The sequence below is a fragment of the Haliotis rufescens genome, unplaced genomic scaffold (genome assembly GCF_023055435.1).
Source record: "Haliotis rufescens isolate VD_foot unplaced genomic scaffold, xgHalRufe1.0.p SCAF_1, whole genome shotgun sequence".
NCBI classification, from domain to species: Eukaryota; Metazoa; Mollusca; class Gastropoda; order Lepetellida; family Haliotidae; genus Haliotis; species Haliotis rufescens.
In genome coordinates, this window is record NW_025963779.1 from 71515928 (window position 1) to 71529840 (window position 13913).

A 13913-nucleotide genomic window follows, 5' to 3' on the forward strand; every position below is an offset into this window, starting at 1 on the left:
TTTCTGATACTATACGTAGTTTACAGCACCAGATAAATATGTTAGGTTCTTATCCAGCGAAGTGGCGAGTGACTTTTAACTTGGAAAAATTTAATGTTGTTTTTCGAAGAGGAGGAAACCTATCAGCTATAGCAGTATGTTATTATTGAAGATAGGCTTTAGCGCTCGAGGATGTAATACATATCGATATCTGGGATTAGTTTTCACTTGTAAATGAAGTCAAAGTAAAGCTGTTTATACTGATCTAGCTTTACGTGCCAAAAGGCTTTATTTGAGTTACTTACAACCAGAAAACTATGTATTACTGCCCCTGAAGTATTCTTTACGTTATTCGCTTGTCAGGTTAGTCCGATTCTTTTATACGCATATACAATTTGGGGGATCAATAGATTTGATAGTACAGAGCTACTGGCTGGTAAAAACCTTTTACAAATTGGACCACAAACACCTAAAGTTGATTGCATATGTGGCCGATATCTGATGTATATCAACCCACTTGTTCGTAGCATTGGGTATTAGTATAAATATAAAAAACACCTCCCCTAAAAGCGTACAACATATTATTATATTTAGATAATGAACCCTATATTTAGGGTAATAGAATAACTGGGCTTCAAATAATAGACACTTAATATCTTCTCATGGTTTTGGTTTTGTGTGGCTCTCACAAACAGTTGAAGATTGTTATATTGAATGATTGTGCTTTTAATATATTTCATCAGAATTGGACATCCACTATTAACAACATTTCTCGACATAACCTTGAGGAGAATTTAAAGTTTTGTTTAAAGTGTCTTTATTTGTGAATTAAAGCTTTGCAACCTATTTGAGAAGTTTAGAAATAATGATTGTACATGTAGATGTATGTGTTAGAAACCTTTATGTGATCGAAGTATGGAAGATGAATATGATTGTTACTTATAACTTTTATTGCTATCAAGATTTATTATTTACCAAAGACAAGTATCATTAATGTAAATATGAAACATTTATAACCATAATTATAACAAATCAAATCATTATGCTTGTGTATTTATCATGCTTATGAAAGAATAAAGTATTTGTTAAAACATTTTTACAATTATGTATATTGCTACTACTTGGAAATTGATATTTGTATTTGGGCCTATGGCCTTTTATACTGAATAAAGAATTGACTGATTGACTTTCTCACTGATAAATAGGACATTCAGGCAAGAAGTAGGCCCATGGGTTACACCCCTTGCTGATCTGTTTCTTCGTGCATGACTGTGAATCTGAATTTCTGCTCGGATTGGGAAAATGAAATAACGGGAATAAGGGTCAAAATGTTTAATATATGCTTCAGGTATATCGGATATCAAATTACCTATTCCGTTTCACTGATTTACCCACCTAAACTAGAAATAAAAGAGATCAGTAACACAACCTTATCTTTTTTTAGATCAGAATGACAAAATCTTTTAGCGCTCCAATAGTCAACTTTCCTTTTTATGTGGAGCAATACTCCAAGAGCTACGGCCCTTGTCTTTTTTCAAAACTTTTGAGGAACAATAGAGCATGCTTTTTCTATGGTGATTTCAAAGAATCTTATGACTTGAACAAAAGTTGTTTGATCTAGGTCACATGATACAAGGCCTAATTAGAGCTTTTAATGGACATATGGAAGACGTTTCCAAACTTCACGTATCAGTGCTCAAAACGATGCCCAATGCAAATTTGACTAACAGCAGCTCAGTATTTGATTTGTGGATCATAGGAATAGGCAGATTATTAGTTAGAAAACAGGTACACATGGAACAAATCTAACTTGTTAGAACGACTAAAGTACCACAGGAGACATATCTCTGTTATATACCTCCTGACTTCAATTCGTGAAAATCGTCGTTAGAATAGGCATTCAGTAACCAATGCTTGTCCTAAATGCGGAAGTATGGGGGCAGTCATTGACAGTGATGAAAGCCATTGATGTGACAATGATATAGACTAGAGAAAATAAAATTACGACGTCAAAGCTAGATTGGCCATCTCAGAACCGAGACGTAAGAAATGTTTTTGAAGAACGCTGATATAAACGTATTCAACCTCAATGTCAATCGAAGTCGATATGAAGTACTGTCACTTGTGTGATCAGAAACACGACCTTCATGGCTGCACATAGAAGCGAAGCCATAATACGAGTGCACGGTTCCGACAGTATCATATGGATGCGTTCATAAATCACTGGAGGCACTGGTGGCCCAATCGTCTAAGGCGCCGCGATTCGCTGTGCAGAGTTGCGTCCCCTGGGCACGCTGAAACCTTTGATTGTGGGTTCGAATCCCGATTCGCCCCGATTATGTTTCTAGGTTTGTCAGCCACACCATGGGTTTCGCCGAAGTGGTAAACGTCTGAGACCTGCATCACTTCGGGCTTTCCTCCCACATTAAGCTAACACGTCGTGATATTACTGGAATATTATTAACAGCGGCGTTAAACCCAACTCACACACACTCATAAATCACTATTAAATAGCAGCTGGACTAGATATATGGAATCATGTTCCCGTTCGTCGAAACACTTTCCTTTGCTTGTGTTTGCGACGGGTAACATCCTTTGGGTAGGAGGATGCTCTCTCCTTTTCTCGGACACCTGGTATTATCACTAATTGATAGTGAAACATACATACATGCTTTTGATACAGTCGGAATCGTACAACGGATTTCTAATGATTATGGAAATGTTTCGCACTTATATACTACTATACTACTAGACGTCACGACTGCCGTGCATGACAACTGGCACATTCAAAAACTTTTCCGTGAACGTTTGATGAACTCTTCCCAAGAAAACATTTCGATTTCTAAAGGTTTATAGTATATCTGTGTCAGGGATATGATAAGTGAGATGAACGTCGCGTTCAAGATTATCGCACTTATGTAGTGACGTGCATGCACGTGTGTGTGTGTGTGTGTGTGTGTGTGTGTGTGTGTGTGTGTGTGTGTGTGTGTGTGTGTGTGTGTGTGTGTGTGTGTGGCTGCTTGTACTAGTCCGGACTAATACCGATTTTATAGTGCTAGTCCACTGAGATATAATGCCACAGTTTGACACGAATACCCCACTCAGACAGTCCTAGTTTTAGCCCCTTACTGCCGAGCGCCGGACAGGGTAACAAGAGGTACCATCTGTTAACGTCTTTTGGTATGTCGTATCTCTCCGGGCTGACGCTCTGCCACCAGACCACGGAGCCGATGAATATGATTAGTACCAAAGATGATTGGAGCAAATTAGTGATGTTGTGCTATCAGTCCGGACCGGACGATACCCAGTGTTTCCAGTGTAACGTCAGCAACAAAATAGACTATGAATTTGCAAATGGTTGCCTCAACGTCATCGGTAAGTGGTTATATTTGTCATCAAACATGGAAACAAACGGATGGATACAAAGGGAGTTAAATCTTCATTCCTGGACAGTAATGTGACAGTTTCATGACGATGTTACTCAAGAAATGGTGTTAATTCGTGCAATGTGTGTTGTATGTATTTCTTGAAATTCGAATGACTAATGTATATTTTTTCCACATGTTAAGTTTGAAAAATTCTAATACAGTGTAGATTTGGATCTTGTATCAATATTTAAGCCACATTGCAACCTGGGACCCGAAGAAAAGACACATTTTGCATGTTTCTTTCAGAACCAATCGTAATAACTGAGCATCCGCCGCCACTTCAAGAAATCGTCAAGGGCGATCGCGTTCAGCTGACAGTGAAAGCTACAACTGACCCGGGGATGACCTTGAGAGAAAGATGGCGCTTCAAGAATCAAACCTATGACAATAATGCGCCTCCTCATGTGATCTACAATGATGTCACAAAGGAAGCCTATATCGACACGTCAGGCCTCACTGATGCGGAGTTTGAAGCGATTATTGGCGTGTACTACCGGGACCTGTATCACCAATACGATAGCTACACAGTAACAATTAGTGTGGCACTAAAGGGGAGAGGTTGGTGTTCTGTAATCTTTTCTTAATTATAATTAACACACACTCATTCGTGAGTTCAGTTATTGGCACAATATGATATCTCGTTTACAAGGCCCGGTAAAAAAAATCAATGAGGTCTTGGCGGGAGCGAGTGAAAGAGAACACACCTAACACAATTAATACTAGTACGTAAAACACGTCAATGTTACTGTAAGGTACTTTCAATTACTGTACACGTGACAGAATGGTACATTCAATGAACATCTAACGTATATGTATATTTAAGGTAACATAGCGATGGTGAAGAAGTTATGTCGAGCAATATTCTAGAAGGTCCAGCCTTTTGTGTCTTCATTTCACAACGTTTGAGGTTTTATCGAGCATGCCCTTTCCACAAAGATATCAACCTGGCGTGGTAACCCAAAGGTATTTCAGATATGTTAAGTTTGATGATATTTCAAACTCTTCTGATTACTAATGGATTGATCATCTTTGTGCTTAATTTATTGTTTCTGTGATAATTTTGTAGACCCGAATTCCTGAATCTTTCCAAAAGAATTTTTTTAAAACTCAACCGGGAAGCAATCAATACCCTTGCGTTTATTATTTTTCATGTTTATTTTTTAACAGTTTTTATATTTCTTCAATTTTGAATTCTTTATCGAAGAGCTGTTTATTTAATTTAGTATTTGTATGAACTTAAGATATCTATCGTTTCATCGTCAGAAGCTTTCTAGAGCCTTTGATAGAATTTCTTTGTTCGTATAAGGCCACGTCTCCTTGACTTTTTCCCCCACCGATGTCATTGATCAGTTCACTTATGAGTTTATTTGTGTTATTTTTGTTTTCTAAGTTGAAGAAGTTTTTAAATTTTTTTTTACTTTCTTCTCACCACAGGATTCCAATTCCAATCCTCTAGATTCTTCTACTTTTATTTTTAAAAATTCGGTTTTTTATTTTGATATTTCAGCTAAAGTATACGTAAAAATGGAGGCGTCATCCTATATTTGTTTCAGATAAACGTTGACTGCAATTCAGTTCTTACCCACCCCCCTCCCCCGCCCTCCCAGCGTCTATACGTCTATCAAGGGAAGACGTGCAACATGTGGCCGCGATGAGGATTGGCGGATCAGTGACATTAACCTGCCTCAGAAAACAACAATAATTTGCCCATGATTTTACATGCATGAGGAGTAAGAAAATGGACGTTCTCGAAATAGACTTTTTTTGATGAAAGTGATTTTGCATTTTATCTTTTAGTGGAGGGTCATCCAACAAATTGACAAGCATTAGGGGAGGGTCATTATTTTTTGTACATTAATGCATCAGAAACCTCTGATTGTTTCAGGTGCAGACGTCTGTGAAGAACACTCACTGTATCCGTGGATATATTCATTGTCTGCGGCAGTCGTTGTGCTCCTGTTCATAGTTGTGTTTTTAATTATAAGAAGGTATTCACTTTAGGTCTCCTCACTAAATATACATGTGGATGTAAACAAGCGAAATAAATATGGTTTGAAAACGAACGCTGGCGTCAAAGATTAACTCTTCATTTATGTGGAGCTATTTTTTTTCTTCTAACGAATGTGTAAGGTTTACATATGCATACAAATCCATTTGGTATATAAACTGATGTCCAAAAGAAACTTTACCAACTGAAAATATAAATTTCAGACAAAGTATAATTTTTTTTCGATGAATGTCTATCTAAAACATATAACCTAAATACAACAATAGTGTATGCAGAAAAGGTTAATCGTCTGTTACATGTTTGCGAGATAACACGCGAAAAAGTGAAAAACACGTGCACCACGGACAACTGCAAATGCACGTGCGGGTGAGGGTAAAAACCATTGCAACGGCAAGTCAGACATCCACAGTGATAAAAAAACACAAAAGAAATGCCACGCCTCACGGTCGAACAACGTGAACGAGCCTAGGGTATGGTACAGATGGGAGCCACCCACGCCCATATTGCACGAAACTTCGGTTGCTCCCGTGTTGCCGTTACCAATTTGATGCAACGTTACAGACAGACAGGGCGGACCGCTGACAGGCCAAGAACAGGCAGACCCAGGGTGACCACGCCCCATGATGACCGGTACTTGCGTACCTTGCACCTCCGAAATCGCTTCCTGACAGTGACGTCATCGGCGACAAATGCCTTAGGTCACAGGGTTAGTCGACAGACAGTGGCCAGGAGACTCAGGGCTTTTAGACCATACAGAGGACAGCTATTGACAGCGCAACATCGTCGACGTTGGCAACGGCGTGACTGGCAGAGGGTTGTCTTCACTAACGAAAGTCGATTCTGTATGTTTAGGGCTGATGGAAGACAACGTGTTTACCGCCGAATGGGTGAACGAACGTCGGCGTGTTGCGTGCAGGAGGTCGTGCTATATGGTGGAGGGAGTGTCATGGTGTGGGGAGGGATCTGTGGGCAGGAGAGGACACCGCTGGTCATCGTTGACGGAAACTTGACAGCTCAGCGTTACATGGATAACATTCTTCGTCCAGTTGTCCTACCATTTCTCCAACAGCAGCCACGTGGTGTCATTTATCAGCATGACAACGCTAGAGCCCATACAGCCAGAATTGTCACTAACTTCCTCGCAGCCAACAACGTCAACGTCCTGCCGTGGCCTGCACGCTCACCCGACAGGTCCCCCACAGAACACCTCTTGGACTTGATGGATCGTCGTGTTCGACAACGACCACACTCTCAAGCCAACCGGCAAGAACTGATCTTGGCCCTCCAAGAAGAATGGCGTCAAATCCCACGTGACCTCATCAGACGACTGACTTTTTCTGTGCGTCGAAGAGTTTTTGCGTGTATTGAGGCATTTGGTGGTCACACACGCTACTAATGACTTGCTTTTGAACGTGAGCGATTGTTTATGTACTCTGCCTATTGTCCATGATTCTGAAAGCTCGAGTTTTGTACCACACCCATCTTTGGGGGGCTCTGACGTCATTCTCGGTCGCGGTATCATTGTCATGTATGTTTTGTTGTTTTTGAGCAAGTGTGATTTCAAACTCTGGTAAAGTTTCTTTTGGACGTCAGTTTATATCTGTTGTTCAGATATTAGGCAGCATTTTGTTCGCACGCAGTTTCCGAAAAGCTGTTAAATAAAACAAACCCTCGCACAACGTTCACTTTTCAGATGAAAATGTGCATCTGAAACAAAACTCGGCATCATAGCACCCTCGTGTGCACCAAGCATAAACAGCTATTGGATCACTGTAGATGAATCCTAGTTTAGCGTTAAGTGAGTGTTTTTTGAAGGTTGTATACTAAATACATGTACTAATGTTAGGAAGATGTTGGATTACACAGTATACTGTAATTATGAAGGCCCTTAAGCGGTGACAAAGCTTAACGCAACATGTTTATACACAATGTGTTCATTATACTTTATAAATACATGTATATATATGTGACGTCAGACGGTGAGTGCACGAGGAATGACGTAATACATGTGCACCTCGGCATGCAGTTTTCATATACACGCCGGAACCAGCCGATTAAACTCGGAATATTGTACAAATTGCAGCGCCATCTGGCGTTCTTTATTATAAACGCCTTTTCGTGCTCACTGACGTTCTTTATTGAAAACGTCCTTTCGTGCTCCCTGATGTTCTTTATTGAAAACGTCCTTTCGTGTTCACTGACGTTCTTTCGTACACATCGTTCTTTCTTTTCTTATGACGTCTTTTCGTAACATTTGACTATTAATACTGCGTACGTTTAACATTTATTTCAACTTTGTATGTTTAACCGGCGTCTGTTTGTTTTGTATTTTGACCTTTAGTAGTAACATTTTGTTCTTTATTCGTAATATTTGACCTTAATTGCGTACTTTTGTCCTTTTTTTAACTTTGTATTTTTGGACCGAATGGCTGCTCATACCTGTGGTCCATGGCGCACAGATGACAGGTATCGTCTGCCCGTCAATGTAGGTCAAGGGAATTCCCTTATGACGTCAAGGGAAAACACCAGACTCTTTCTGTCTTCGACAGAAGAGAGCTCCCTGTCTTAGGCGCGACAGCTGTCGTAGCTGGGACACGGCTACGATAGGTTTAGGACAGCTTCAAGAATAGCTCTTATGTCAGTCGTAATTTGTATCGTAAGTCGCTAAGATGTGTCTTAGCTAAGACAGCTTCGTGAATGGGCCGCCCGTTCTTAAAGACAAATATGAGTTTCAGTGAAAACGAACGACGATGTTCCTCAATAACATGAACTGACACTGAATGCTTTACCAAGATAGCAATAAAGTGTATGTCAGTGGATGAGGTGAAATGGGGGGTTAAAATCGCGTACGAGATTATTGCTCTGTGTCTCTCTCTGCCTGTCTCAATCTGTGTGACTGTCTGTCTCTGTGTGTGGATGTCTGTCTGTCTGTATATGTCTGTCTTTCTGTGTGTGTGGATGTCTGTCCGTTTCTGTGTCTGTCTGTGTTTGTGTCTATGTGTTTGTTCGCGTTCAAGATTATTGCTCTGTGTCTGTGTCTCTGTGTGTCTGTATGGATGTCTGTGTGTGTGGATATATGTCTGTGTGTGTGTGTGTGTGTGGGGGGGGGGGGATGCCTGTCTGTCTCTCTGTGTCTGTCTCTCTGTATGTGTGTGTGGATGTCTATCTGTCTCAGTGTATATGGATGTATGTCTGTGTCTGCGTGTGTGTGTATGTCTGTCTTTTTGTGTGTCGCTGGATGTACGGTATATCTGTCTGTGTGGATGTCAATCTATGTCTGTCAGTCTGTCTGTATGTGTATGCATGTGTGTGTGGATGCCTGTCTGTATCTGTGTGTGTGTGTCCGCGTTCAAGATTAAGGCTCTGTCTCTGTGTGTGGATGTCTGTGTGTGTGTGTCTGTGTGTGTGGATGTCTGTCTGTGTGTGGATATCTGTCTGTCTGTGTTTGTGTCTATGTGTTTGTTCGCATTCAAGATTATTGCTCTGTGTCTCTGTCTCTGTGTGTCTGTATGGATGTCTGTGTGTGTGTGTGGATATATGTCTGTGTGTGTGTGTGTGTGTGGGGGGGGGGGGGGGGGGGGGGTGCCTGTCTGTCTCTGTGTGTCTGTCTCTCTGTTTGTCGCTGGATGTATATCTGTCTGTGTGGATGTCAATCTATGTCTGTCTGTATGTGTATGTATGTGTGTGTCCGCGTTCAAGATTAAGGCTCTGTCTCTGTGTGTGGATGTCTGTGTGTGTGTGTCTGTCTGTGTGTGGATATCTGTCTGTCTGTGTGGATGTCTGTCTGTCTGTGTGGATGTCTGTCTGCGGATGTCTGTCTGTGTGTGTGGATATCTGTCTGTCTGTGTGTGGATTCATGCCTGTCTGTTTTTATGTATGTGTTAATGTCTATCTGTATGTGTGGATGTCTGTCTGTGTCTGTGTGTGTCGTTCGCGTTCAGAATTATTGCTCTGTAGCTGTCTCTGTGTCTGTCTGTTTGTGTGTGGGGATGTCTGCCCGTGTCTATGTGTGGATGTCTGTCTGTGTCTGTCGCTGTTTGTGTTCATGAATGTGTGCGTTCAAGATTATTACTCTGTGTCTGTCTCTGTCTGTGTGTGTATGTAAGTGTGGATGTCAGTCTGTGTGTCTGTGTGTCTGTGTGTGTTGATCTCTGTCGGTGTGTGTTCGCGTTCAAGATTATTGCTGCTCTGGGTCTGTCTGTGTCTCTGTCTGTTTCTGTGTCTCGGTGTCTGTTTCGATCTCGGTCTGGCTGTGTCTTTATCTGTCCCTGTGTGGATGTCTGACTGTATGTATGTGTGTGTGTGTGTGTGTGTGTCTGTCTGTTTGTCTGTGTGTGTGTGTCTGTCTGTCTGTCTGTCTGTTTGTGTGTGTGTGTGTCTGTTTGTGTTTGTGTGTGTGTTTGTGTGTGTGTGTGTGTGTGTGTGTGTGTGTGTGTGTTTGTGTGTGTGTGTGTGTGTGTGTGTGTGTGTGTGTGTGTGTGTGTGTGTGTGTGTGTGTGTGTGTGTGTGTGTGTGTGTGTGTGTGTGTGTGTGTGTGTGTGTGTGTGTGCGCCAGGCAGGATACTATCTTTTAACGTATTTTAGTATGACGCTCTTCCCACTAGACCACGCAGGAGGTCGTACTCAAACTACAGCGATCCACTGTATATAATAACACTAGCACACATACACACGCAACGCGCATATGTCCCTACACACAAAAGTATTACATGGACTGTGTGAGGACCACGGCAGTTGCTTACCTTTAGGTGTTGGTGACGGGTTAGCCAAGTTACATCCTGAGTCAACCAGCAGTGGCGAATGTTTTAAAGGTCCGTCATATGGGTGCAGCTGGCCCACACCTTCAGTCTTCAGTGGGGTGTAGGTATTCCGGAGTCACGGCGCTGACTGACTGGCTGAGCTTCTGGGTAGCCAATGAGATATGGTATTCAAACTGACGAATATGGGACTTGGCTAATAAAGTACACCATTAACAGTGTGCATGTACCATGTAAAGTCTACTGAGAAAACAAAATGTGAAATACTGTAAGAAGAAGTTATACCCATGGGCACTTATTGTGCTCCCCTTCTTGCTGATCTGTTTCTTTATGCATATGAATCGGAATTTCGGCTCTGATTGGCAAAGTCTGATATCGTTCAATGACCACCAAAGACCCACTGATTTACCCTCCTGAACTAGAAATAAAGGAGACCAGTGAGACCGCCCCATCTGTTTCATATTCAGATCTATGCATCAAGCTTCAGAGTGACACATCACTCTTCCACAAGACTGTATGACGAGAGGGGTAACGTTCCATAAGTCAACATGTGGATGACATTTCTGAACTTGACGGATCAGTGACAAAAATAATGTCCGATGCTTTTCCCTATTTTGACTTGTAGCATATGGTCCCGTGTTTTTTTAAGTTGAACAACTGACACATCGTTGCTTTTGTCTGTGACGGGTGCCACCGGTTGGGCAGGATACACTTACCGTTTAGCGAAAACCTTGTATCAACACTGCTTTATACTGATTCATAGACACATGCTCATAATATAGTCAGAAGCGTACAATCGACTTTGCTTTTGACAGAATATAGAAATTGACAATGAATATGGAAAGATTTTTGTCGCTTGTATTGATGATGTGTTAAGTAAGAGGTTTCGTTGAGGATGAGTATCATTTGTTGTTTGTATGAACGGTGTATGACGAACTGCGTGAACAGTACATTCCAAGAAACTACTATGAATTTCCCACATTACATAAATTCAATGTCTTGATGCCAAGTGATAAATGTAATATCATAAGAAATTTGGCTATGTATATTTATAAGTTTATGCAATTGAGGACAAAACTGCAGATGTAAATTTCAATTATAATAATAGCTGCTGTGCAACTGCTGTGGCATGGGCCGATGGCCTAACCTTGCTGAATAAACAACAACAACAAAGTACATGTACAGGCAGCATATAAATCTTACGCATTCAAAGTGACTAGGTATTCTGTTGTTGTTGATGAAAATGGCCAAAATTGTCTTCCACGTTATCATCAAGTATCCCCAACTTAAAGAGCTGCCTCGGACAGCCATCCATGCAGGTGATGATGCTCTTTGCTTTGCCACTGTATGGAGCTGGGCAAAGAGGGAAAGATTGAGTCTCGAAAATAATTCAAGATTAGGATGACCTTCAACTGCCCTCACACAGGAAAATGTTTGGTAAAATACATGACATGATTATGGGTAATGGACGACTGACCACAGGTCACATAGCTAGTACAGCAGGCATCTCTCCGAGGAAGAAGAAGGTCAAGTTCGTTCCATCTACTTGTAAGAAGATGGCTTCGGTTTCTGGAATACCAAAGAGTCAGTGAGTATTGTTTTACGCCGCTTTTAGCAATATCCCAGCAATATCACGGCGGGGGACACCAGAAATGGGCTTCACGCATTGTACCCATGTCGGGAATTGAACCCGGGTCTTCGGCGTGACGAGCGAACGCTTTAACCACTAGGCTTCCCGACCGCCCCGGAATTCCAAAGACATCTTACTGTGGACTACGTCGCGACAGGTCAAACAATTTATGACCAATATCATGCTAATCTGAATAGGCAACTTCATAAGAATAGCAAGGATAAACGTCGTGGAATAGTCACTAAAGGTATTTTGTTCCACCAGGACAGGATAAGTCTGTTATCGACATGACTGCAGTGCATGATTGTGGCGTTGAACTTATTGAACATCCTCCGCATTCGCCAGATTTGGCACCGTCAGATTTCCACCTCTTCCCAAACTCGAAGACAGAATTGTAAGCATTATGTAAATTATGATGATGCCAGGACGAAGCCTTTTTCGTCTACCAGAGTGGTGTCTCAAATGTTTATTAAACACACGAGTGCATTACTCTATGCATTAATTTGTTTTGTTCTGCGACTGTTACATTTGCCTGTACAATGCGTTGAATATATAGAAAATACCCCTAATTACACAGCATATACGATGAGTATGAATTATTATGGTCGTAAAAATGGTAAGTGTTGGAGTGTATTTATCATTAACACCACTTTGGAATTAACCATTAGACTTAACACTTGTTAAACATTGTTTATTATCAATTTTATACTTTAGTAGGCGAAGCAGTTTATACCATAAACCTGGACCTATTATTCATCACATGGTGTAGCATGATTATGCTGGTTATTCTCTTGCATTGATATTTTAAATTGAATTTCTTACCTTCAGATAATGACGCACACTCGTATATAAAGACAACATTTTAGCCTTGTTGGCTGCAACTAAATACTTTTGTGCAATATATGTTGCAATTACATTATCATTAAAATGCAGGGGGTAGTCGTTATGTGTATCGATATGCATGTGGTATATGGTATAAACTATTTACAACACGTTGTAATTTCAAATCACAAAATACAATTTGCCTTCTGTCACTGCATCATAGTGATAACGTCATTCATGATTCGGATAACCTACGCATTTGTCAAGGCCCAACTGTGCCACCCAATGCAAAGTTAACGAGTATGAGTATTCCTAGTGCTCTGGGTGAGTGAGTATTTCAGTTACATTACTGTGAGTCAATCATCTCTCATACCGCAGGCTTGTCCCAAACATATTCAAACCACTGAATAAAAGTTGTCCGAGGCGGGCGTTGGTGCTCTTGGAATTATGGCTAGCTCTGTACACTGACATGAGCAATCCTTATAGAGTTTCATAACCACGTAAACACCAATTGCTCACTGTATGGCATTTAGCAACGTACTGCAGACAACTGTCGCTTTTCTTTCGCCATGTTTGTTACACGGCGACGCCATATCACGCCCCAGGTCGTCGCTTCACGTCTCTCCCCTAAGCCTCATCCTGAAATATATTATAAGTTTAACGTCCACTTCTTTCTCCTGAAAATTACATTTTACTCTGTTATTTCTTCAATGGTACAAAAAAATTAACTTGTGTTTTTTGTGACACATATCTGCAGTGACCTTAAGAAGGAAGATGTCGAGGAGATCCTCTTTGATCCCATAATATCCATCTGAGATTATTACCCCCATTTCAAAGTGACATACATGTACTCATATTTAAATGCTCAGTTGTCACCAGTTATCTATATTGTATATCATTATGTGGATGTTCGGAATATTTGGCAATAAGGTCGGTGGTGCTTTTCGTTTCAAGGGTGTATATATCATGTTATATCATGTATGAAAACTCTTACAGATAATTCAGTTTGCGTGGTGATTGTATCTATCCAGGTGCTCAGGGCGATGAGTTACCAAAGATGTGAACCAACTCCTTAATGCAAATTCAGTTTGGAAAGAATCAGTTTAATTTACTCGTTAAAGTTTGTTCATTTCATTGTTCTTCAGAACATTGTTTGATTGACATTCATCAAAATATCAGCACAAGAACGCGAAGGACATCTTCCCTGTGTTACCTGGGTATAACGCATACAGGTAACTGCATTTCGTAGAGGCAACATATGATACGGCCTCATTGTATGTTGTGAATAG

General features: G+C 40.9%; 1 protein-coding gene across 1 annotated transcript; it reads left to right on the forward strand.

The window, feature by feature from the left end:
* The first annotated feature begins 3251 nt into the window (after window positions 1–3251).
* On the forward strand, window positions 3252–13439 carry LOC125372091. The gene is made up of 4 exons (XM_048381049.1): window positions 3252–3354; window positions 3654–3965; window positions 5293–5395; window positions 13382–13439. The coding sequence occupies exons 1-4, from the start codon at window positions 3252–3254 to the stop codon at window positions 13437–13439; spliced, it is 576 nt and encodes a 191-aa protein (XP_048237006.1).
* Window positions 13440–13913: the final 474 nt, after the last annotated feature.